Source organism: Amblyomma maculatum, chromosome 2 (genome assembly GCF_055883805.1).
Source record: "Amblyomma maculatum isolate TAMU_Amacu chromosome 2, ASM5588380v1, whole genome shotgun sequence".
Lineage (NCBI taxonomy): Eukaryota > Metazoa > Arthropoda > Arachnida > Ixodida > Ixodidae > Amblyomma > Amblyomma maculatum.
Window position 1 is genome coordinate 39,590,859 of NC_139345.1, and position 27,606 is coordinate 39,618,464.

A 27,606-nucleotide genomic window follows, 5' to 3' on the forward strand; every position below is an offset into this window, starting at 1 on the left:
TTTGGCCACCGCGTGAAGGCATTGTGCACTCATAACTGAATGAAATTTGTGTCGTTGTGAAGACATCATATAAATCTTTATAGTATTCCTTGAGCTCCGCTGGGAACGAACTTATGCTAGCCTTTTGATCATGCTGCACTAATTGAAGCTATATACCAATAGAAAGAAGCTGCATTGCTGTCAACTAGCATCAGTACGAAGAGCTTCAGAGCGATCTACGGATAAAAAGCTGCGGACCAAAAGAGGTGACAATGCTACTAACTTTTAAACTGGATTAAAACCGGATTAAAACACGCCTACATTTCAGTGCAACAACGTTAATAAAGACATACCCTGGTGAGTCAGAAAGCTCAACATCAGTGAAATCGAAGTAATCAACAATGGCCGTTATGCTCGTTATTCGCTCCTTAAGCGTGGTTGTTTAAAATAAAACTTCATTTTTGCCGCATTAATATATTGCAAGTCTTTCACATTTATCTCGGCTTTAAATTATTCCAAAACACCCAATGACTAGTTAGAAAGCAAGCAATACATTTACAACAAGAGAACGTTACATGAAAAAAAGTATATATATGGAAAGGACCAGCTGTGGGCTTCAGCACTACCGGAAGTTTAACAGTGACACCATTAGCAGCATAAATATGTTCTGTTCCCAACGGGGCCGGATGTGTCTGCGCGTTTACGGGAGAAAGAAAAGAATATAAAAGAAATAAAGGGAAACGCCGTGCATGGTCGGAGAAACACAAGGCTCACCTGTTGATACGTGGTCCTACACGCCTAACATCGACAGAGTATAGAGAGCTTCTTTGGTCTCGTGGTGCAGACAGGAATGCATGGGTGGACGTATTTGTTTTGTTTTGTTTTTGTTTTTTTTTTTTTTTTTTTTCATCCTTTCATCACCTTCACCGGAGAACCCAGCACTAAAGGAGCCGCCCGTCATTCGCCCGGAACGTAGCAGTCGGTAAACGTTTGCGCATACTTCGTCTCGCGGCTCTTGCGCATATTTCTTGCTTTGTAAACAAAGGAAGCGTAGTCGGCCGATGGCTGCTCGCTGCCCGTTCAAAGCAGTTGTCTTGTTCAGCGACGGTATTGTTTTTACAGGAAACTATCACGTGACGTCAACGCAGCTGCTAACAAATTTAAGCCGACAGCTGATGTGGCAGTCGAGGCTCATCAGAGCGCTGAAAGAGCACCTTCGGCACCCGTATGGAACTATGTGACCATAGCTCATTTGCATAGGCAATCAAAGAGCGTAGAGCAAGTGAATCTGCGAGCTGCGGAAGCGAGCGCTTTGATATATACACGAGCATGTTGTTTCGGGAAGCAGCTTTAGTGCTCTCGACGGTGCTTGTTGTTTCTTTCGGAGATGAGCCGCAAAACTCGGAAGAGGTGGCTCCACTAGATCGACGCCTTCTGTCAGCGCTCGAAAGAGCTATTGAGGCTATTGGTTCGAGACTTGAAATGATGTACGTGGATGCTGCTAGTGGCCTGCGATTCGCTGATGGTAAGTACTGGACTTCTGGTGAACTTCGTGCTTTTTTTTATTGCTTTATCAGTCGATGCACGATTAGTTGTCGGAACATGCAAAAAAAAAAAAGAACAAGCAACAGCTTGCGTCTTGTGCCTCGTCGTCTATCTTTTGTGGTCGTGTGTTTTAGCGCTGTTTCAAATTTTCCTGTAGTCAAAATGAATCAACTCGTCCAAAAAGAAGTGTTCACAACGGCTCATTGTAAAGATCTACCTGCACTCCGCACAGATCTATATACCCTTCAAACCACTGCAATGGAAACGGTTCGACTAGTTGGTGTGTTCGAGGCTCGTATTGACGATGCCGAAATTCGCTCGCGACGAAACAACTTAATATTCTATGGCTTACCTGACACTAACCCATCAGAAACCAATTTACAATCTGAAGACCTAATTATTCGCCACTGCGCTGAATACGTGGACGCTGAGTTAAGTCCAAATGAAATCGAACGTGCCCACCGCCTCGGACGACACTCTAAAGGCTCGCAACGCCCTGTTATTGTAATGTTTACATCTTTCGAAACTAAAGAATTCGTTATTTCTAAAGGTCCCAAATTCGAAGATACAGACTATAGCGTACGTGAAGCTTTTTCACGCCGCGTCCAGAATTGCTGGGAACACCTTGTATTGTTTGCATAGGCGAATTCTGTGTCTTTGTCACTGAGGTTCAAGACACTGCATATTGGCTCAAAACGTTACGTTTTTGAAGAAACTACACAGTTTGTAAAAGAAATATCCTAATAACCAACTAATTTTTGTCGGTCATCATGATCTACCCAGCCTAGATCCCGTGCCACTGTTCCCTTACCAGTTATATTTACTAACATTCGCAGCTTTCTACCGAAACGTGATGTCGTGTCAAATCTTGTAGTTATCATTAGGTAGCAATCTACTTGTACTAACCAAAACATGGTTTAATAACGTCATCGGTGACTAAGAAATTATGTTCACCTTGCCTAATTTTCAACTTTTTCGTGCTGACCGCAAAGTGTCCTTATCGCCGTCAGTGAGCAGCTGCCCTGCTCTGCGATTAGCGTATAGTCGGACTTATTATGGGTCAACTGCCGAGCTACACCGCTAACGCTACTAATTGGCGTGTGTTATGGGACACCTTGCAAACTTGACAATCTCCTAAATAATTTAGTTTCAAAGCACCCTACAGCACACATCCTACTTTGGGGGGATTTCAACTGCCCCAATATCGACTGGAACAATCAACCTCGGCCCATTGTCAGTCAGCAAGAAACGAAGGAATTCATAGATGTTTGCCTTAATTTTAATCTTACCCAACTGATAGCTGAACCGAATCGCGTCGCGGCGGAAACAGCTAATACTCTGGACCTCATACTGACTACCCATCCAGACAGCCTAGAATTTATTACATGCTTCCGAGAAATCAGCGCCCATAAAGTAATTCATGCCACTTTTAACTTCTTACCTAAATTAAGGCAAACCTCCGAGAAAACTATTAGACTCTACGATAAGAAAAATTATGAGGCAATTAACAGTGAAATAACTAACCTCTTCTCAGCATTTTAAACCTCTTTTCTTACTAGAAGTGCAAATGAAAACTGGACGCTCTTCGAACTTAATATAGTCGAACTAAGCAATAAATATATCCTAAACGCAGTTTTTGAACGAACCGTCACAAACCCTGATTCACAAAAACACTAAAAAGGCTAAAAAAAAAACGTACATTTCGTATAGCAAAGCGCGAAACAAGCCCACACGCGTGAGAAAAAAATACTACAAAGCTGAACACGCATACCCGACCGCGATTAAAAATGCTAAGCGCTCATTTTATGAAAAAGATCTGCCAAAACCCAAGAAGTTCTAGAAAATGATAAACCAGAATAAAACGCTCACTGTAACCCTTACAAACAATGCTGGTGAAACCATGACCAACATGGAATGTGCAAACACATTTAACGCTGCATTTTCATCCGTTTTCACTGACAAAACTGAAACACCATGTTTTACACTGCCACTTTTTATTACTATGATACTATGACCGTAGCATGCGGGAAGCATGAAAAAAATCGGGTCTATACAGAGCAGAGCACATTCCCTGTTCCTAACCAAACTGTGATGCGAACATTTCGTCATACTATGACCGTAGCATGCGGGAAGCATGAAAAAAATCGGGTCTATACAGAGCAGAGCACATGCCCTGCTCCTAACCAAGCTGTGATGCGAACAATTCATCATACTATGACCGTAGCATGCGGGAAGCATGAAGGGCACATTTTGATCATTTTCTTCTATTGTTTTTCTTCCTGTGTCACGCAGACCGCTTGCAGTCCATCCTAAACATGGCGGAGTTTTTCCGGATGGACAGCACATCACGGCTATCTTCGGCAAGCTCAAGCGTGAGCATGGAGGAAATAAACAACGTCCGGCTCAGAGCCAGCCAGCTCGCCACCGTGGCCGCTGAAAAGGTCCTTCAGTCAACGGATTTGCCGATATGTGAGTTTGCTTTGCAGAAAGGGTTTTGTCACGTGGTAGTGACAAGGTCTATGACAGAAATGAAGAGTCTGAAAGTGCACTGAAGAAACTCTTGGCTGGGCTCACTTGTAGCCGCAACACAACTAAGCGATTCGGCGGCGGCGATAGCAACAATCATACTCGGCGGTCTTCGAACAAGGAATGCCCGTTTCGCGTGTCAGCGAAGCGTTAGATTTAAAGGCTGCGTAGAAAGATCTAGATAAAACAGCGAACGGTGACTAGCATACTCTGGAACATTGTAGAAACACATGCGCGTGGCTGTAATCTTTCCAGATACATCTCGAAGCATCTTCTGCGACAAAGGAAATCATAAAGCCGTGTCTCGCGACAATGAGCATGAACAAACAAAGAATACAATAATTGATCTGCGCGCAAGAATCACAGTAATAAGCCCGCATGTCGCTGGCTGTCGAAACAGAACAAATAAAGATTAGAATAGTTGGTGGCAAAATATAGTAGGATATAGAAAGCAGTCGCTTATGCATCTGCGAACAACGCTAAGAATGACGACGGTTCGCGAATATATTGAATATGCTCCTGCACGACAAAATTGCGCTTCTTTAGGGATCATACTGTGGCTGTGACATAGATACTGTTCCTTAAAAGAAAACGCAGCAATGAGGCCGCTAAGGTACGTTAAAAACGATACAAGCATGGTTTGCTATGTGATCCATTGCTGAAATGTTGTGCGCCGACTTTGATAACTTCAAGACGTTTCTTATATATACTTTCTTAGTGTCTCTTTATTTAGCTTTTCTATTACGAGACCGTAAACCGCTAATTCAGGGCGTGAGACATGAAAGGCGTTATACTTTTTAGGCCACCGTCTCGCTCTCTGCCTCTAGATTCTGAAGCGACGTTACGCTGTACTGCGTTTAAGAAATCTGTCGATAAGGTCAGTTTACAATCACACCAGTTCTATTGAAAACCGTGTTTTCTGAAAGCGAGTAGCTCGGCTAATCGTGACGACTCTATTTTGAAATATAACGGTGGAATCAAAATAGATACAATTCAGCATATCAGTGCGCCTTGTCACCATTCAAGGAGGTTAAATCCGGGAAAGTGCATCATACCCATCCCAGCGCAATCCGATGCATATAAATTCTCATCTTTTTTTTCCTTCAGCCACTGCACAATTGAATAGTCTGCCTCACGAACTCATGGACGACATCTCTCTTGATCGTTTTTCTGAAAAGGCCGCGTCATTATTTTAGAAACAAAATGCACAAAAATATAGCTCCTACAATGTCTTGCTTTATGGTTCGTAGTTCTTCTTTTCGGTGTTTTAGATACGGAAAACTGAACTGTAGTATCAGATGTTGCAGTGCGCATGTTTACTTTCTTTTTGCATGTTTCTCATTTTCAAAACTTTTCTAGATAACTTAACCCCCAATACTTATTATAGGAAAAAATTGCGAAACAATATATCGCTTCCGAAGCATGATTTTAGAGGTCGACTGGTTAGACGTTTTCAGCGAAGAAAAACCTAGAGAAACCAAGATGGAGTGGAATGAAAAATCATTTATTTCCGACAGAATATGGCTAGTCCCCTCGGGCCCCTCATGGCTCGCAGGGCTACGGGGCGAAGGGGAGGGGTAAGGGGGGCTAATATGCTCCTCATATAGATTCTAATATAGGTCCTGCGTCCCGGAGGCCTCTTCCGCTAGTCGGATGGTTAAGAGCTGGAGCTGAGGGTCCGAGCTACGCAGCAAGGTTTCCCAGGTTTTTCTACTATCGATTTTGTGCGCTTCCCCTTGGGGAGTGTGCACATTACCAAGTTGTGTAATCGAGGGCTCTCTCTCATGCACAGTGTTCGCATTTATCGTCCTGGGCCTCGGGGAACATGTGGTTCGTCATAACCGAGTGCGGGTACGTGTAGGTTTGAAGTCGTCTCTCCACACTATTGCCTGTCATCACGTTTTGCGTCTGGTTTGGCAACCAGTCTGTGTTCCAATCTATAACGCTGTGTAATTTCTTCAAATTTTGGCATGCGCTCTCCGCTTCTCCTGTCATTGAAGTACCCCTTAGTCGCTAGGTGGTAAAGATCTCGAGCGAACTCGTAGGCCGCTTCATTCTCGGTGACGGCTGCGTGCGCCGGTGTTCAAATTGTCTGAATTTTCCTCAACTTTCTCTGACTATAGATTTTGGCCGCAGCGGGAGAGATTCCCCCCTTGCTAAATTTTTGGATGGCGGTTTTGCTGTTGCTTTTTATTAGCTTTGCTTCTGCTCCTACCACTTTTACACCGTGGTTCCTACTCAAGTAAATGCTGTCGAAACTTCGTCGGCAGCTTCCATGTTTCTCTCCCGCAGTGTAGCGGTCGCCAAAGTGTTACCTCGGCCGTTGACGACCGCTGCCACCTCCGGCCGCATCACAATAGGCTTCGTCGGCAGCTTCCATGTTTCTCTCCCGCAGTGTAGCGGTCGCCAAAGTGTTACCTCGGCCGTTGACGACCGCTGCCACCTCCGGCCGCATCACAATAGGCTGCCTCGCCTTCGGTCATTTTTTTTTTTTCTAGAGCATTGGAATTCGCGAATTTTTTTTTTTATTGCGTAAGAAGCCCGTCGCGTAAACCCGCCCGGTAGCCACGTTTGACCTTTAGAGCGACCGAAGATGGGGCCCCAAGAGCCGGCGGGTAAACCCGGTCGGTAGCCACGCCGCGCCGACGCTACCATAGAGTTAATACAAAGACTCTAGAGGGAAAGCTGCCCGTTCACCCAATGCATTCGAGTGGTGACCGCGCGATTGCCGCCATCATCATGCTGTTCATTGGTTGCCAGATGAATTTTACTTGCTAAATCTGGCACATGAAGATGGTTTGAAGCTGGCAACGTAGATCGTGGAAAGATGGCGGCGTGCAGTTAACCGACGGCTACTGTTGAGTAGGTGCTGTAAACAACGGCAGAATCGTCGCGTCTGGAGCATTTCTGGTGATATGTGGCGTCACGTACCTACTGTAACATCAAATAGGTGTCCTGCCTCATCTGAGTTGTTATTGCAAGGCCGGCTATCCCTGCGATTGTTACGCGCTTCGCATGCATTTCGTCCGTCGAGCGCTCATGCATCTGTGCCCGATCACTTGAAAACACGTCAGAAATTTGCTTTGGCGCAAGACGAAGACCGCAGTATATTAAAAATAAAACAGTGACGAATTCCACAGCAACGGCCCTTGGTCTATCCGGGGTGGCTAGTGCTGCATACAGTAAATGTCAAAGGGTGCTCGTGTGTGTTTACTGTTGATCTGCTACGTCTTCTCGCAAACATGGTTTCCAATCGTTCTACATCATTCATTTAGGACCAAGAAAGTGCCTGAAAGATAATGTAATATGCTTGAAACTTGAAAACAATGTATAGAAATTTCCTACAGTTGTGTTATCGGCAGCGGTTTTTAAAACTTTTGTTCAAACCTTTGTTCATTTTTGACGCAGTGAGCAGAAACTGTGCTGGCCACCATGATGAATTCGATGATGGTGGCGAACCAGTGGGAAGCGCGTTTCCCTGCTAAGCTTTCCCTCTAGAGCTTGTGTATTAGCTCTATGGCAGCTACAGCTACACCGCTGGCGTCGCTGAGGGGGAGGCGCTGCGCTCGTGCCGGGTATTTCCGGGGTATGTAGAGCCGGGTATGTAGAGAGGAGGTGGTAACACTATAAAAAATGCGTGTTTGCTCGCTTCGCCCGACTATTCGACATGCTGATAAACAGAAAGGGAAGCTACGTCGGCTTGCTGCAGCCAGGAAGCAACAACGGGCTCAAGAGACGGACGAACAAGGCGAACAACGCCTTGCCAAACGGCGTGCTCAAGACGCTGCTAGATGAGCGCGTCGTGATTCTCTCGAAACAGAATCGTCGACGGCTGGTGATGATACCAAATGGACTCTTATATCTGCCTTACAGAGTGAAGACTCCATATCAACGTGTTCAGAGAGTAGCCAAGAGCGACGCAACACGACCAAGCGAAATCGGCGTGCCCAGAAGACTGCTAAAGAACGGCAGAAACGACTTGAAAAAGAGCGAATGCGAGAGGCTGCCAGGAGGTTGAAACGTAATGAGGACAATAGAAAACGGCGTGAAGAAGAGACACCGGAAGAACGGGTTGATTGCTTACGCAAACTACCATGGCTTAACTAAAGCTAAACCCCAGCTAGTGTTTTTGTCTCTTGTCTTTGTAGAAGTTCCTGGTTCATATTTTTCGGCACGGAGCGGGAGGGGGGGATTCCTTGATTTTCTCTGACGTCCCTGCTTTGGGACCCTTATCCGGATTTGTTCCCAAATTGGAGAGGATAGCGCTTCTTGTCTCTGCTGTACTGTTTCTTTCAATTTAAAATGTTCTTACGGCCTCCGTTAGTTCTGTCCGCGTGTTATGCACTCCTAGAGCCAGCATTAAATACAATAATTCTAAAATGCCATATATATATATATATATATATATATATATATATATATATATATATATATATATATATATATATATAGAGAGAGAGAGAGAGAGAGAGAGAGAGTATAGAGCTGTATAGAATAAACTGAATTCTTATTTAAAAACAACAAGACAAGAATATTACATACATGAATTCGCTAATAAACATGCTCCTATCAAATATGTAAGGCATATACAACTTAGTCTCAAAACGAACTCTACCAACTACAGTAGATATTATGGTGAACGGCGTCTCGCTCAGCTAGAGACCATGCCTTAGCTGACATGTTAAAACCAACATTTCTTGACACATGTGGTGGAAGTCAAGCAGTACAAAGATGCAGTGATCAAATGTCATATCTAAATGGCAATCCAAACCCTTCGATATTTTTCTCCCGAACATCGACAGCGGAATGCCTACAAAAAAAAAAAAAAAAACGTTGTTCTGTTGTAGCTCATAACATCAAGGGTGCGGTGGCGGAAATTGTATCTGACCTCATCGCACCCTTATTGTCCCACATATGCAACCAAATTCTCAACGAAGGAAGATTTCCAAAGAAATCTGTCTTCTGATTCTCAGAGAAAAGGCAGACATTCATCAACTTCCTACACGTTCCAGCGACGGCTTTAGGCGCAATGGTGTACCACAAGGCTCAATATTCAGTCGTATTCTATTCCCAGTGCACATAAATGATACTGTCACGTGGTAGTGACAAGACCGTGGGCCCAAAAGAGAAGACAGGCGTAATAGAACTGAAATCAACTCTTTGTTGGGCTGTCCTGCTCCTGAGAAGAACTAAGTAACTCGGCGGCGGCGATAACAGCAAGTGTGTTCGTCGGTTGTCAAAAAATGAATGGTCGTTGCGTTGGTCAGAGCCCAATTTAAAGTGAGCGAAGGACCATGTAGATAACCGGCCGATTGAACCTGGAAACTTCTCGAACGATACAGAAACATTTGTACTTCGCTGTGATCATTCGGGAAAAACCTCGGCGCATCTCGCGCCACAAGGAAATTGATAAAGCCGCGAAGGGCGACAACGTGCAGGATCGAACAAAGAGTACAGCATCGATCCGTGCCCTACAGTCACAGTGATAAGGCCGCATGCTGGCGGCTGTTGACAAAGAACAAATTGGTATGATTCGCAGCAATATTGTTACTATTTCTCCTTGCTCCGAAACAGTATTATACGCTGCCGATGACACAAATGTTTTCTTTAGTGACGCGAGTTTACGCGCTATAAGAGGTAAAACAAATCACTGGTTAACAAAATCTAACAATATGGTTGCGTGCCAATAGGCTAGAAGTAAACATCACGAAGACGAAGTATGTAATATTCTGAGCTAAAAATAAGCAATAAGAGGTTAGCCAATCATACTAACATAACTGAAATGTTTTGTGAGTACAGTCAATAACATTCCTTAAAGTTGTATTTAATGAATACCTGTATTAGACTAGCCATGTTAATCGAGTGAGAAAACAATGTTTCGATCAGTTGGCCTTCTAAACAAATTTAGGCTTTAATCTGTTGTGTCGGCTGAAGTGACGCAAATGAACGCAGACTGACAAGTAACCAACAAATCAACTCCCCTTTATTTCAACATGCAGTTACTTATATACACAGACTGTCTCTGGTGCCTATGGCGGCAGGGCATCACAAACCAGAACCAAAATCAAATATACAACAATTACCTAGATGTCCTAAAAAAAAAAAAAAAAAACTATATTTCAGCCTAATTCAATCGCATCATTACTACTGTTTGCTAATATGTGATACAACACAGAATAATTTAATCCCTTTTCTGCTACAGAAAAAGGCCATAAGAGCAACTGCCAACCAGGGTTATATAAAGAGCATGGACACATGATGAAAGAGCTTGGGGCTACCTCTTCTGCTGCAAAAACTGAGATTCGTGATGAATTGTATAGCACGGCTCAGCGCAAGCAGAAGACTCTTTAACTTGAAATATGGTTAACATACTAACAATATTGGGTTAATATAGTTCATATATTAACCATATTTAGTGTAAAAGGCTCTTCTTCTAGCGCTTGAGACGCGCAATACAATTCATCCTGAACCACACTTTTTAAAGCAGCAGAGATACCACAAAACCCACATCACCTACGGCACGTTACAACGTCGCTTATTTTCTTCTATAGTTCTCTGTTTTGTAACAGCTTGTATCTCCTTAACAAAAATATGTAGGCTAGTTTAACATGTACTCTAAAGTTTGTGTGTATGTGTGCGTTTAATTGTGTTGTTGTTTTAGCACTTTTACTGCGCGATGGTTTATATTTTTTATGTAAAATTCTTCATCTTCAGGTATTGTTCAATTTCTTGAATTTTTTCGCGACTGTTGCTTGTGGATTCTATTCTTTTTTTTTTTTTCTAATATGAGAAAAAGTGTCAACATGAGTGCTACACTTGTATGCATGTGCAAATTCAATTTGCTTACCATTGGGAGGAAGGCCCTTGTCAGGCATCATACATTATATGGCCTCCTTCCTGAAGTGTATGTAAATGTACTTCACATAAAGTTCTAAACTAAAAAATGTTTCTCGTGCAACTTTTTTGCAATTTCCCCATTAGTTCGCCTGCGCGTAAGAGCTTAGAGGTGCTTACAGTATGCTTAAATGAATGAATGAATGAATGAATGAATGAATGAATGAATGAATGAATGAATGAAATAATGAATGAATTAATGAATGAATTAATTAAATGCAATTGTGAAGAGTGGCGACCGGTTGAAAAATTTTAATATCGTGGTGAGCCGTGTCACTGCCCATTATATGTGAGCCCGTGTGACGGAGGACGCGGCGCCTTTTATGACTACGAGTACGTAACACGCGCTCCAAAAAGTAATGGCTACATGCGGAATTGCTACATGCGTTGAGCAGAATTGCCAAAGAAAAAATACTTAGACCACTTCCCACCCTTTAATTTCAATGCAGACACTGCTCCTACCAATCTGGCATTAACAGATACGGTAACCTAGAATACCTTTGATTAAGTCAGGCCAACGTTGAACCGGTTACAGCAAGTGAGCAAGTGAGCAAGTGAGCAAGTGAGCAAGTCAGTTCAGGCAGTTCGGACACCAGCTGGTGCCCGAACTGCCTCAGCAAAAAGAAATCGCGATAACAAATATCAATAATTTACAGCAATAAAAATTGAACACGCCACAAAAAGTTTGTTATCCAGTAACAATACATTCACGTTATCCTAATAATGATTCTAATCATTCAAGCAGTGACAACCTGCTTCATCGTGCACAGAATAACATGGAGAAACACTGCCGAAGCGGTGGTCGTAAAAATATATATTAAGGCGAAAGCCTTTCTTGGTTCATGGTGAAAATCACGTGCGAGCGAGATCTGTCCGCCAGGATCCGCCAGATGTGTTCTCTGTGTCTAGCGTTCCTGATTTATTGATTTATAGGAAGGAAAAGGCGCGGCAACTGTCTCACTTGATTTCTGTGGGCACCACAACCGTGCCGTAAGGGAAGGGAGGAAGGTGGGAGTGAAAATGGATAGAGAGAAAGAGGAGTCGTAGACAGAAGAGAAAATAGAGAAGAAAGAAAAGGAAGAGGGAAAGAAAGACGCGCGCCGCAACAACAGCCGTCGTCCACCACACAAGCGGTAGCGGGTGCAATGACGGCCTACAACAGATAAAAATTCGCTGGCAGGCTAGCCCCCGCCGCAAGCGGCGGTGACCTACCTGTCCTAGCCCCATGCGGGGAGTACTCTACGCTTCCCGACGACTCTAGCGTTCCGGCCCTCTCCATGGCAACGTAGGGAGGAGGGGAGAGGGTGACGACGAGCGACACCGTACCGCCAATCCTACATTTTCTAGCGTTCCTGATCTCCATGGCAACGTAGGGAGGAGGGGAGAGGGTGGCGACTAGCGACACCGTACCGCCAATCCTACATTTGCAGGAGCACTGCACGTGCATGCCAAGGAACGCCATGCGGCAGCAGCGCGACGATGTACCGTTCAATTCCACACTTGCAGGAGAGAGAGATATATTTTAATGGCAACAGGAGATGTCTGCCTGGTGGTAAGCCTAGCATGCTACTCCTGCACACTTGCAGGAGTCCATCAACGAATGCGTACCAGTCAAGGAAAGGAAATTTCCACTGAGTGCCGCGAGCCCTGACCTTGCTAGCAAAAGCTATAAAGGGGTGCGCGATGTACCGTGTGCAGCAGCAACGTTCAGGCTTTCGCATTTCTTCAGTGCAGATTCTGCAGTTCTCTCAGAACATTTTTTTTTTCTTCGATGAGGGGGGTCCTTTTTTTTTTTTGTCTTATCCGTCCGTGATTGGAGGAGTCCTAAGGTCAGAAGCATCATGGTTGAGGCAGTCCGGAGAGCTCGCTCGCTTCGTCAGCAATTGCTGGTTGATCAGATCCGAGACAGACAGGGCAGACAGCCTCCCAGGAGGTGGTGGTGGTGTAAGTCCTTTTATTAAAACAGCCTTTATAATACGCGTTTCAACAGTCCTTAGGCAAAGTGACGAGGACGCATTGCAGGGTCCGGAGCTGAGAGGCAAGCCAGAGAGGCCAAGTTGAGGGCCTCCCAGGAGGATGATGATGATGAGTGTTTGGTTCCCTGATGCACACTCCCAGACACAGGGTTGAACTTGGATAGAAACATGCCGCTCGAAAACGTGCCATCACTCAGTCATTGTTATTGAACGACATTCACCACGACCACCTTCATTTCACCCGAAAAAAAAAAAAAAAGGCAGAATCCGGGAAACCTCGGTAACAGAGTCAGTATGCAAAGGTTATGTTCGAAGCGCCAATTTCGGCAAATCAGTTTTGAAGCCTTCTGAACTGCAAAATCAGCTATCCGTTTGCCGAGGTAGATGCTCTGCATTGAGCAAATGCGCAGTATATAACACTATTGAGCGCCAAGGACCTGCAACTTCAATAGACAGTGCGCCCCCCCCCCCCCCCGCAACTGTTATTAATCAAACTGTGTCCCTGATAAAAAATGTTCCCAGCACAAAATAGACGTGGGAACAAACAACAAATTCCATTCCTGATTTGTTTGATCCTTACACCTGTGTCTCCATCTCATCATGCTGCAAATTTTTTTTACCATAGATTGGACCCAACCAGCTCAAACCACCGCGATTTTTCAATAGGCCCCTGAAGCAGTAAGAGCCAGAGTCTGAGCGCCTCCACACCGCCGTCCAATGTGTGTTGACATTTGTCGTTGCCGTTTTGATTGTACACTTGTCGAGTTTTTAGAAATAAACCACGATCCATACCAAAGTGCACACATTTTAAGACATCGCTCCCCTCACCAATGACGTCAATAAAGCCCCCATTTTCACCGTCTAGAAGTGGCCCGAAAGTAATCCGGTTTAGCGTTGTTATGGGGCACCGTGCTTGTTTTCAAAGCCAGAGACGAGCTTACGTTTGCTTGCCGTTGATGGCAAAGCTTTCAGCCCTCGAAGGTGTAAATAAATAAACGAGAGATAAGAACTCTCTTCTTTACATTTCAAATGGGCCGATGTGAAAGCTGAGTCAGTCAGTCGGCTCTCGTTTTAAGATAATTTATGTTCCATGACACCGATGATAATTGGCGAGAGATAGAGAGAGATATATAACATTTTGTCAAAAGCAAGAGTGATATTCGCCCCAGGTGGGCATCCTGCTCAGTCCAGAAAGCCGTGGACTCAAGCAATGTGCCTAGTCCGGTTGACGAGACTACGCTGGTCATGCAGGCTGGGGATTGACAGCTGGATCTCCCGCTGCTCTTTCGTTAGATCCCTGATGGTTATCGTACCCTGTGGTCCCTTGCATCCCCACACCATACGTTGTAGGGTGTTTAGCAAGTCACAGAACGTGTATTCATACTTGTAGGTGGTTAGTGATATCCTGATTGGTAAGGTGCCATGGACGTGACTGTTAATTTATATTTTTCGGGGGGGTGACTGCTTCTTCTCTGGTTAGTTTCGAGTGAGATGAGGAATATTTTCTTAGGAATGTTTTTCTGGCACTATCATTTGCGGGTAGTTCTACCTTATACAGCTGCGTGCTTTTTACGCTTTCAGGCCTGATAAATTTCACTAACCATGCGCTACTTTATGTAAGGCTACATATTCTTATGATTGCTTGCAGGAACCGGTTCCAGTGAGGCCGCCTTTATCAGAGTGCAGAGAGAATCTATGAACTGTATTTTGACAAATAACTGCAGCACTCACTTCAACACTGCCTGTAACACTGGCTGGCTTTCCGAAGCGATGCGACCTCAATTTAGAGGCGCGCCACGTCTGTCTGCGCCAAGGGTGCGTACATACACCTAACTTCCACTGTACAAGCGTCCCACCCGCGATACATTAGTGGTGCGGGGAGTCTACTCCAATTAGACTCAACTACACTCTGTACAAGCGTCCTCTCCTCCCATCAAAACTAGCCTCGTCGTTGGTCAGCTTCGGCGGAACTTTCTGGAGACGTCCAGCTGCTCCTCCGCCGGATCAGTCATCGTCGCCGCTGAGTGATGAGGAGGGGGTGACGCCGATACGCGCAAGGTTACGTGCTCTCCTTGCGCCAAAAAGGAGGCGTTTCTCCAATGATCTGGAACGTTCTACGCAGACGCAGAGCACGCTTCCTTCACGCCTCGCTGACTTAACGAAAATGTGCGCCGATTTCGTAACACCTAGTTCAACGACTCCCATCCAGAGTCTGCTGGTCTTACGATGGTCTTACGCTATATTCATACCTTTTCCATCATGTCTGCGCCGTATGTGTACAGCAACCCAGATAGCGAGATGGCGATGCCTTGCGAGCGCTTAGTAGCACTAACTGCACACAGCATTCTACAGACATACGAGGTGACGAGTAGCCTGTAAAGATCATGTCAACCTTCTATGCCACTTGGCCTCCATTCTCGATCCTGCATTTAACCTCTCCTCCCTCATTTTCCTCGAATCGCAGTGTCGCACGGCGTACTCCGCCAGGGCATGTGGAGGGGGCCACTTTCTCCCGCTGCCGTGGAGCCGCTGGAGAACGCGTCAGGCAGTGCACCATCCCACAGTATCTCCGAGCAGGTCTCGGACACTTGTATCACTCAGCTGTTTTCATCTGACCGCTGCGGTAACTTGGACAACATCTGCTGGGAGACCATGACGGGCGGACGACAAACGTCCTACGCACTAACCCATCAGGTTCTCTTTCTCTGGATTGCGCTGAAGGTGAGCTCGGTTATTTCAGCTAGGAAACACTGCTATTTTCTGGTCAGAAGACGATAGTGATTTTTTTTTTCCTGGCTATTTGGTGCACCTAACGTTCTTGACTCACCTGCAACACTCTTCGGAAAGTGGATAAAAGCCGTTCACTGGTGCGAACATCCAACCACACACGCTAAACCTACCCACCATAAAAAACGTTACAGCATATATATATATATATATATATATATATATATATATATATATATATATATATATATATATATATATATATATATTGAATATGGTCCTCTGTAAGCTGCACGGCGAACAGCACAGGAACACAGTCCGTCTAGGCACAAACCAGCGAGCTCGAGCAGCGCAGCGGCACTTCGTTGTTCTCTTTCTCGTGTTTCGTGACATCCGCTCTTCGTTCACTGCAATGTATATATATATATATATATGTTGTAACGTTTTTTATGGTGGGTAGGTTTAGCGTGTGTGGTTGGATATGTTCGGATATGTTGTATATGTGAAAGTGTGAAAGAGAAAGATGAAGTGGATGTGCGAGGACTGGTTCTGGGACAAGCCTTACGGTCACTGTTCCTGGCTCTGGCTTTCATGCACATATATATATATATATATATATATATATATATATATATATATATATATATATATATTTACGTGTGTGTTTGTGGGTGGGTGAGCGGGTGTTTTCAGATAAGAACGGTAATCGAGATGCCATGAGCACTCTTTGTTCTAAATGAAATTTTTATATGTGATGGGAAAATGTCTCAACAGAAAGAAATGATCTTCAGTTTGCAAGATACGGCATAGTTTTCTAAAAAAAAAGTAAATAAGAAACATCAGTACGGGTGGAAAGCGCCGTTCTGGCCACCTCAAAAGTGGCAAGTTTGGTGACCTGCTGCTTGTGTAATAAAAATTTGTCATGCATTATCTTTTTTTACTCGCTACATTTATGTAGCTTTTACTTTTACGAGAATTATTAAAAACGTTTTTTTTTTTGTTGCGGTTGATTTAGGAAAAAAAAATGCAACCATTGCTTTAGAAGCGACGCACTACGAAAAACTCCATTTTCAACCTTAAATACGGGCATGATGCGTTATCTTATTTGCTTTCAATCTTTTTCAGTTTATTATCCAGATTATTTTCTTAATTTCCGGCAAACTTGGGAGCTCTAGAACTCTAGGTATGTTCTCCGCAACGCGTCGAATTCGCAATATCAATATGCAGAAGACTAAGGTATAATGTTCAATAGCCTCGGGAAGCAACAGCAGTTTAGGTTAGGTAGCGAAGAACTGGAAGTTGTAGGTGAGTATGTCTACTTAGGACAGGTAGAAATCGCAGATTCGGATTATGAAAGAGAAATAACAAGGAGAATAACATTGACATGGAGCGAATTTGGCAAGCACTCGCAGATTATGACTAGCAGCTTACCGGTATCGCTCAAGAGGAAAGGATACAACAGTTGCATCTTACCTGTACTCACCTATGGGGCTGAAACGTGGAGGCTAACCAAGAGGGTTCTACTTAAGTTGAGGACAACGCAGAGTGCTATGGAACGAAAAATGGTAGGTTTAACATTAAGAGATAGGAAGCATGCAGAGTGGGTCCGAGAAATAACTAAAGTTACTGACATTGTAGTGGAAATCAAGAAGATGAAATGGTCATGGACAGAACATGTAGTACGAAGAGAGGATAACCGACGGTCGTTTAGGGTAACAAACTGAATTCTAAGTGAAGGAAAGCGTATAGCAGGCCCAGGTGGCAGAAAGTTAGGTGGACGGATGAGGTTAAGAAGTTCGCAGGGGTTAAGTAGATGCAGCTATCACAGGACCGGGTTAATTGGAGGAATATGGGAGAGACCTTCGCCCTGCAATGGTTATAGTCAGACTGATGATGATGATGATGATGATGATGATGATGATGATGATGATGATGATGATGGATGTGTGTGTGTGTGTGTGTGTGTGTGTGTGTGTGTGTGTGTGTGTGTGTGTGTGTGTGTGTGTGTGTGTGTGTGTGTGTGTGTGTGTGTGTGTGTGTGTGTGTGTGTGTGTGTGTGTGTGTGTGTGTGTGTGTGTGTGTGTGTGTGTGTGTGTGTGTGTGTGTGTGTGTGTGTGTGTGTGTGTGTGTGTGTGTGTGTGTGTGTGTGTGTGTGTGTGTGTGTGTGTGTGTGTGTGTGTGTGTGTGTGTGTGTGTGTGTGTGTGTGTGTGTGTGTGTGTGTGTGTGTGTGTGTGTGTGTGTGTGTGTGTGTGTGTGTGTGTGTGTGTGTGTGTGTGTGTGTGTGTGTGTGTGTGTGTGTGTGTGTGTGTGTGTGTGTGTGTGTGTGTGTGTGTGTGTGTGTGTGTGTGTGTGTGTGTGTGTGTGTGTGTGTGTGTGTGTGTGTGTGTGTGTGTGTGTGTGTGTGTGTGTGTGTGTGTGTGTGTGTGTGTGTGTGTGTGTGTGTGTGTGTGTGTGTGTGTGTGTGTGTGTGTGTGTGTGTGTGTGTGTGTGTGTGTGTGTGTGTGTGTGTGTGTGTGTGTGTGTGTGTGTGTGTGTGTGTGTGTGTGTGTGTGTGTGTGTGTGTGTGTGTGTGTGTGTGTGTGTGTGTGTGTGTGTGTGTGTGTGTGTGTGTGTGTGTGTGTGTGTGTGTGTGTGTGTGTGTGTGTGTGTGTGTGTGTGTGTGTGTGTGTGTGTGTGTGTGTGTGTGTGTGTGTGTGTGTGTGTGTGTGTGTGTGTGTGTGTGTGTGTGTGTGTGTGTGTGTGTGTGTGTGTGTGTGTGTGTGTGTGTGTGTGTGTGTGTGTGTGTGTGTGTGTGTGTGTGTGTGTGTGTGTGTGTGTGTGTGTGTGTGTGTGTGTGTGTGTGTGTGTGTGTGTGTGTGTGTGTGTGTGTGTGTGTGTGTGTGTGTGTGTGTGTGTGTGTGTGTGTGTGTGTGTGTGTGTGTGTGTGTGTGTGTGTGTGTGTGTGTGTGTCACTGTAAGAATGTTTTATTTTTTATTTTATTTATTTAGTACATACTGCAGGCCGTGAGGCCCAAGCAGGAGTGGATTACAAACAAGTTATTACGAGTGAGCAATAATACCAAGATGCGAACAGAACAAAGCACAAACAGCGGTAAATGAAAAAGATAATGGCACAGCATAACCAAAGCTAAACATGGTCATAAATCAGGTCAAGAGACTGTAGGCAGGTAGCTGGCAAGTTATTCCAATCACTGATGGTCTGCGGAAAGAAAGAGTGTTGAAATAACCTAGTCTTAGCAAAGTACGGGGTAAGAGAAAGGGGGTGAGAGTGTCGGGTTTGTCTGGTGTTCGATACTAGCAGGTACGGTGAAGAATCTATTCCAAGTTTATGGTTAAACAATAAGTATAAAAATTTCAGTCGAAGGAATTTTCGCCGGGATTGAAGGGTAGGTATTGAATTCGATTGCATCAGTGTAGAGACAGAGATTGTTCGACAGTACTGCGAAAACATGAAACGGACGGCTTTCCTTTGGATCCGCTCTAGAGCGTTTATGTTGGTGACAGTATACGGGTCCCATACAATACAGGCATACTCTAATTTAGTCCTTATAAAAGTTTCGTATGCTAATCTTTTAACTTTGAGAGGGGCATCCTTTAGCTTATGGCGCAACAAGCAAAGTTTTCGAAATGCAGACGAGCAAGTGTTAGAGATATGAGTGTTCCAGTTTAAGTTGCTTGTTAATGTCACACCAAGATATTTAAATTCGTTAACTTCAGCTATTAGACCTGAATCCAAAGAAAAAGAGTATTTTAACGGATTATGTTTTCTTGTAACACGTAGTAACACCGTCTTTTCCGAGTTTAGTTTCATTCCCCATTTACAACACCATGTGAATATGTCGTTAAGGGTCATGTTTAGTGCTACCTGGTCGTCAACTGACCGGATCTCATTAAAAATAATGCAGTCATCAGCATACATGCGGATCTGCACAGGCTCATTAACTATATTGACAATATCATTGCAATATATCAAAAACAGCAGCGGCCCAAGAACACTGCCCTGAGGGATACCAGATGTAACCGGAAGAGCACAAGAACTTTCTCCGTTAATTGTAACATACTGTTTGCGTTGCAATAAATACATAGAAACCCAGGCAACTAGGAAATCGGGCAATCCTATCATTTGAAGTTTCTCTATTAGTTTGTTATGCGGTACTAGGTCGAACGCCTTGCTGTAATCCAAAAAAAATTAAGTCTACCTGGCCGGTCCTATCCACGACGGAAGCAAGAAAGTGAAATAAAGTGACTAACTGTGTGACCGTAGAAAACCCTTTCCTGAAGCCATGCTGGTGTTCCGACAAAATGTTATTATCTTGGAGAAATTTAGAAATGAGGTCGGCTACGATATGCTCCATGAATTTATAAGAAGAGCATAATATAGATATGGGTCGGTAGTTAGATAATAAAAGTGGGTCACCCTTCTTCAGGACGGGCACCACACGCGCAGTCTTCCAGTCTTCAGGTATGGATGCAGTTCTAATAGAAGCTCGAAATATCAAAACGAGAAACTTGCACAGTGTTTCAGCAAAACGGCGAAGGAATGCGCCTGGTATACCATCAGGTCCTGGAGAAGATCTAACATTTAGTCTAAGCAGCATGTTCAATACCCCTTCGTTTGAAATCAAGTCGGTAACATTAAGGAAATGCGAGGGGAAAGTAGAAAGTGAAGGTCCAGCTGAAGTAGAGAAGACACTGTGGAAGTATTGGTTAAAGTTTTGTGCAATAATCTTAGGATTAGTTAAAACTGCACCGTTATGAGATATTTGTTGTACACTCCTTTTGTTTTCCTTCATAAAGTTCTAGAACCTTTGAGGATCCTCAGAAATAAAGTTCGGGAGAGTAGTATTAAAATAAAAATGGGAAATCTCCTGGCAGCTCTCCCGCCAGAAAGTTTCTGTTCTGCTGTGTTTCGCAATTTTTTCTGTCATTTGACAGGTTCTTTCGCTAACCACGAACAGAAAATTGTGATAATGACAAACCATCTGTTACGCCATGTTTTGTGCTTTTTTTTTCATTAGGTCACGCAGGCTCTTTTTTTTTTTTTTTTTTGCGGCTAACAGACGTCTGTGATGTTAATTTCTGTGTTTTAACGTTGTTTTTGTTTCACGTTGTTAAAAACATAAAATTTACGCAAAATTTCAGTCTCTATTACACAATCTCTGTCATTTAACAGCATTTTTCAGGCGAAAACCTTGTTCAGTTCAGTTCAGTTCAGGCGTTCAGTCGTGTCCGACTCTTCGTGACCCTATGGACCATGTCACGCCACGCTTTCCGGTCTCTCACTCTCTTCTTAACATCACATAGCTTCATCTGCAGTGCCTCGAGAATGCCATCTAACCATCGCGTACCCCACTGCATAAAAATCTATGTCGACGTTGTTAATACTTGATGCCGGGCCTGAAGTTAGTATGTATACAACATATACCATAGTGGCATGGCATGCTCGTAGTCATCACATGCTCCTTATGCTCGCAGTCATCACAAATGAACCTCCGCGTAGCGCCAATTTTAGCATCTCTTGTACTAAATTTGTGATGCAACTGTTCTATGGAAAGCGCTTTGGGGGTCGTATAGAACTTCGCTTTATCATGCGTCTGCTGTTCAAGTGTTCAAGTATAAGAGGCCGTTTTCAATGAGAATTAGAAACGACGACATGTACTCCCCCGATTGTGCTCCACAAATCAAAGTCGTCGCATGCCCGCGTGGCCAATCGTTCGCGGGTTTGTCAGGTAGAGCCTCCAAAAACAGAAAACTACTGTATTTTCTTGCCTGTGATTGTGTTTCTGTCAATGGAATCTAACATATTTTTTGTATGGCAAGAGAAATACTTCTTAATAATGCCTGTAATTCCAGATACATTCTTTCAGTGCAGTAACAAACACGACGGCTCTTTAATTTCATCGCAGTGTTCCAAATAAGTTCCAGTTATAAGTGAATGTTTTGTAATGCTTCCCTTATAATTGGAACTTAATGGAACCAGATTAACCGCTATTTTTAGACTCACAGATACAGAAATAAAAACTAAACTATATCCATTTTTCGAGCATTACCATGTTTCAAATCTGAATATATATAGTCCGCTTAATGGGGACAGACTGTTTTTTATTCGAGCATATTTAATATAAATCTGCTCATTTTATCCTCTGTTGTTATTATGAAACTAGGAGTGTGTCCAGTATCACAACTTATATTACCTAAGACTGTAGCAATTTTCGAAAACAAACTATTTTAGTTAGGATAGTGCTCTCTTTGACGGAGCTTGCCGGTGGTGCCATGCATCACAATACAGCTAAGCCGTGTGAACTATGCTGATTAAGAGACAAGAAGTCGTTAACATTTTCAATATGCTCCCGGCCAGCTTTCTGCTACTCTGCAGTGAAGACTAGGCACAACAGGGAAGCGGGATGCCGTCGAGAGTGGGTTGTTCGTTGTTCGGTTTAGAGATATGAAAGAAAAGGGGAGGGGGGGGGGGGTAGTTGGGAGAGACAGTGCGAGGTCGCTAGTGCTGAGGTAGGCCGCCCCATGGCACGGGAGCAATTTCCATCTGATTCCGTTTCCTGTTTTGCCTTTGCTGGAGAACCACAGAAGTTTGTCCTGAAGTGTAATACTGTTATAGTGCTTTTTTGAGCTCCTCAGGGTGGCGCGCTTTTATAGACGTGCCTAGCACGAACTGCGGCCTCGGGGCTTTGGTTTCGCCCGTGTGGTAACTCCGACATTATTTCCACTGGAGCGGCGACGAGGATGGCATCTTCAAAAATCTGATAATTGTTCTAGGTATTATGTACAGCTGGGTACAAATAACTAAATGATGGTCAAGTTTAGCAGCACTAATAAATATTTTGACCACTCAATATTCGTTGTCGGCTCTGTAGTTAATGTGACCCAACTAACTGTGTCACAGAATACCACTTGCATCACTAAGCGGAAAAAAGCATTGTTTTAAATCTGATAGTTTATTTTTTTTAAGAATTGCGAACATCCTTACTCTGAAAGACTTGAATCCTAGTCAATGGGTATTTTCACAAACGCCATGTGTATGGCTATGAATATAGCGGATTTCATTTACTGCAGCTCAACTGCACAGACGTCCTGGATAAATTCTCCAAGCTCTACGACCAACCTCCAGCGTACCAGAACTTGGTCTCCAAGTGCGCAAAAGTGGCCGATGAAGCCCAGTCAATAGCTCAGAAAGGTTTCCCTAGTCGGATGAGGGACATCTACCTGGAGCAAGGTAAGGTGCACGCACGAAGACACACTACCTTTCCTACCGACCGTTGATATAAAGCAGGAACCTCAAAGAAGAGGCCCGACGACCGCATGCGGCCAAGTCTAAAAACCTACGGCCAAGTCTAAAAACCTATGCACGTCTGTGTTCCACCAAAAACTCCTGTATGAAATGCGCACGTATGAGCTAGAAAATACAATACGAATTAATATAAGGGAAAGGAAAAAAAGCACAGGAATTTTATTTAATATCAAGATGGATATTTAGAGTAACGAAAAATGAACTGTTTTATAGAATATCCGCTCTTGCCAGACAGCACATACGAAAAAAGAAAGGTACATTCGGGACCAGGACTTTCCGGAGATATTATTTGAGTTTTCATGTAGTTTAGTTTATGGGGTTTAACGTCCCAAAGCGATTCAGACTGTGACAGACGCCATAGTGGAGGGCTCCGGAAATTTCGACCATCTGGGGTCATTTAACGTGCACTGACATCGCACAGCACACGGGAGCATAGACGTCCGCCACCAAGGGAAAGCGGCCGTCGAGGCCGAGAGTGTATCTAGAATCTTTGAGCACAGTAGTCGAGCGCCCTAACCCCTGCACCACCACGGCGGAGCAACCTTTATTCATTTCGAACGTCGTGCACGTATCAGCTATTCGATGAGATTTCGCGTTTTTTACTCGAAAATGAAAAAAAAAAAAAGCCTTGCTCTTTGTGTACGCTACAGTGCGTGAGATTAAGGATATTACCACATGGTCAAACCAATACGGAGCAAAGTTGCCAAGATGGTGGCTACAACTCTCCAAAATATTGAAATGCAATAAGAATAGAATAGGATGGTCGCTAAAGGTAACAAAGCGTAGTAGGAGGCGGCAGAAAATTAGGTGAGAGTGTAAAGTTAAGTAGTTCGCAGGGCTCATGTGGATGCAGCTAGCACAGGACCGGGTTAAGTGGAGAAGAATGGAACAGGCCTTCGCATTAGTAGTGGTATAGTCCGGCTGATGATGATGATGATTACGAATAGGGCGCTGTTGTATGTTCAATGGGAACGCTACGCAAAAGCAGGTGCACGAACACTTGTTCCTCACTACAACCACAGAGACCCAGCCATAGCAATCATGGCGGCTCATGATAGTTGTTGCTGGGAATACAGTCAAGTTAAAGCATCGCGAGCTGCGATGAGTTGAAAGATATTCCAACCAGCTGAGACAAGTATATATGAAGGCATATTAGGAAGAGTGCAAGATGGTGGAAATGCCGCAACTTGTGTTGCAGTGCTTGTGTGCGGATTCACTGACAGCGACGTGTTCAAAGACACCTCCCTGATAAAGGAGGCGCTGTCCTGGCAACGTGACGACGGCTGCTTCGCAACGTGGAGGCAGATAAGGAGGAGGAGGAGGATCAAGCGCGAAGAAAGGATTGACAGCGGTGAGTCTTAAGGAAGTGGAACAGACTGATCGACGCATCAGCTCCTACCTCAGGCCCATTCGCGGTCGGCCAGCGCAGGGGTTTTGGTAGATAATGGAGCAATGTAGATCGCTAAGAAGCCCAATCGTCTTCCTGAGTACCACAAAAATATTAGCTGGTGGTTTACCTTTGGTTAACCTCGTAGGGAAGCGAAAGCTTCGTATACATAGCTACGCTCATTGCATCGCTTGGATTAAACACTTTGTGCCTTTCTCCAAACGTAAAGCCTGTTCTTCATCGGTCTCTTCGGACAGCTGCCTTTTCAGACCGCATTCCGACGTACCTTCTTCGCGTTCCGATGCGCTGCTGTAGCTGGGTGTTGGTCCTCCACCTCTCGCAGTGTTGTTACCTAGGCAGGAACCCGGGGGCTCCATTTATACACTTATCGCCCCTCTAGCGCCCTCAACTTCCATGTCACACTTACGTCACATCACGTGACCTTAAAGGCCCACTGTCCACCCTCCGGTCGAAAATATTTTCTTCCCCGGTGACTGTGAGACTTCGCCCCTGGAACGCAAGGCCGCAAAATGTTTTTGAAAAGAGTAACTAATAACGCAGTTACAGCCACCGCAATCACCCGATTCTATCCTGCCTCTCTCCTTCCGTTCCCTCGCAAAGGTTTTTCACTCTCCTGCCCGAGGTCGTCTAGCCTCCGCAATACAAATTCCCCTTCCTCCTCCGCGTTTGGCGGGAGGTGGGGCGTGGGGCCTTCCCTGGGGAGGTGGGGCCTTCCCTGGACAGTGGCCCTTTAAAGGGCCACTGTCCAGGGAAGGCCCTTTTAAGAAAAGGAGCCCAGTGTTTCGATCAGGTACCGGAGATAGTCTGTGCAAAATTCTACAGCGACACGCGCGCCGCAAAGCATCGAAAATACAATTCAAAGCTCCCTCATGCTCTCCTTTGAGAAGCCAGCTTCACCGCTTCCTGCGCTGGCCCGACGGGCCCCGATAATGACGTACGTACCGGGAACGACGTCCATTGATCCGTCTCGCTGACTGACGGGAGAAGGATGGGTGTCTACCGCTCGCAGCACGCTTTTCCCTCGCCACGGCCAGACTGAATCCAGCGGCGCGCGCTCCCTCGACCTTTTTTTTTTTTTTCGCGCTCGTGGAGAGCCACGCCCCACCTCCCGCCAAACGCGGAGGAGGAAGGGGAATTTGTATTGCGGAGGCTAGACGACCTCGGGCAGGAGAGTGAAAAACCTTTGCGAGGGAACGGAAGGAGAGAGGCAGGATAGAATCGGGTGATTGCGGTGGCTGTAACTGCGTTATTAGTTACTCTTTTCAAAAACATTTTGCGGCCTTGCGTTCGAGGGGCGAAGTCTCACAGTCACCGGGGAAGAAAATATTTTCGACCGGAGGGTGGACAGTGGGCCTTTAACCTTGATAGCGGTCAAGGCCCACTTGGTGGCATACGTGACTATACCCCCAAGTCACATGGCGACCACCAGGTCATGTGACCTTTACCTTGACAGTGGTCACAGGCCACTTGGCCTACGTAACTGCCCCAAAGTCACATGGTGGCCACCAGGCTTAACACAGAAGTTTGACCTCTATATCTCCCTCAACGTGAAAACCGTGAATATACCCGACGGCTCGAACTACCTGGGATAGTGAAGTCCAAACTGGCGGCCGATCACACAATGCGACTCGATAAACCTTTGTAAGCGGTTGTGGCTTAAATGGCAATTTGTAATAAAGTTAGTAGTGGTAGTGGTAGTAAACGAAGTGGCGGCTCCACTCTCCGCGAAGATGGCGGGCTGTGGAGGTGGGTAGGCGGTGTCCTATCCAGGGAGTGGCACTTCTGGAAGGTGAGGGCCTCACTCTTAGAGGCAGTCTAATGAAATGGGTTTCAGTTAAACGGAGGGCGGCGCAACTTGAGCTTATTAAAAGGAGGCTGAAAGGAATGGCGTTAAGAGACAGGCAGAAATCAGTGGGTCGTGTTCAGTGTATCTTTTTCCCACTTTCCCTCTTTTTCTGGTTCTGGTAAAATACCACCAGATATGCTGTTTATGTTGTATGTACCTGAGTGTGTTGAAGTGACGCTCCATTTTTTGATTCCCCAGCTTTCTTTTTATCGCAATCCACACTCTATTCACTCTTTCTAAATCTAGTCTTTCGCACGAAGTAATTAAGCAACACAAAATGAAGAAAAACAGGATAATAAAAGCACTCTCCCCCCTCTCCCATGTTATACAGCTTTTTGAAGCCAAGTGCATGTTTATAAGGCACGGGGCTCGCGGCAAAAGGCATTGAATTCAAAACTTCTTGTAACTCACTCGGTCTAGCCGCCAATAATATTAGCTGTCTTCACCCACTGGAAGAGAAAATAATGTGTCGTAATGGAGGACATCGTAATAATTACCACTGATTTAAAAGGCGAAATTACTAAGGTGAAAGTCTTTCATGGGCTGCGGAAATGCCCGCACGAAATTGGAGGTGGCATCGGTGGCGCAAAAAATGGGTCTGCAGCTCTGTGAATAAAACCGTGAGAAAAGCTCTCGTTACACACGATATGGCATCTTATACATTTAAGCAGAGATGACATCTTCAAAGTACCATGACGCATGCCCCTTAACTCTCTTTCCAGACGGATGTTCGATGCACACTACAAGCGTGGGAGCTGGAGCCCTGGCCACTTACCTGGAAATAATAGCTCGAGCCGAAATGTCCGGAACACCTCTGCCTACTTAGTCATGGGGCTCCTCCCTGCACAACGGAAGCTACAGAAGTCAGTATAAGCGTTTGCCCGCCGCGTCTTATTCGTGCAAGTCAACACCTGCAGTGGAGACACTGGCTGACCTTACCTTCAGCAAGCGACAAACTGACTCTGAAAAAAAAAAAAATGAATAAGGACGTCAAAAAAAGCAAGAAGCTGCCATATTCAAAGCGTAACGCGATGGCCTTGGCTGTCATGCACAAAACATATATTTATTGCTCGCCCGGAAAGCTTGCAATAAATCTAAGACAACTTCTTTATTCCAGCAGGTGATCCCTTTTTGTTAGTGTTCCAAATTGCATGGGATCTGTTTTATGACAAAATTATTCTTTTTCATACATGCAGAAAAGAGTTTGCGAACCACTTACGAAGTTTATTTCTAACTAAGATTAAAAAAAAAAAACATCTTGTTCCAGCAAATCGAAACAAGCGGTGTATGCTCTGGATTCTATGCGCAGCTTGCACTACATCTTTAGGATGCGGCACTGTGGATGCGGTCAGGATCTCGGCGCTTCGGCACTGGCGGCACCACCTTTACTCGGAAAGG

General features: G+C 44.8%; 1 protein-coding gene across 1 annotated transcript; it reads left to right on the forward strand.

The window, feature by feature from the left end:
* Window positions 1-1,308: 1,308 nt before the first annotated feature.
* On the forward strand, window positions 1,309-27,106 carry LOC146198447 (UPF0764 protein C16orf89-like). Its single transcript, XM_084591900.1, has 6 exons — window positions 1,309-1,504; window positions 3,817-3,993; window positions 15,385-15,641; window positions 22,720-22,879; window positions 24,153-24,305; window positions 26,931-27,106. Exons 1-6 carry the CDS (start codon window positions 1,309-1,311, stop codon window positions 27,032-27,034), a joined length of 1,047 nt encoding a protein of 348 aa, XP_084448026.1. The 3' UTR covers window positions 27,035-27,106.
* The last annotated feature ends 500 nt before the right edge of the window (window positions 27,107-27,606 follow it).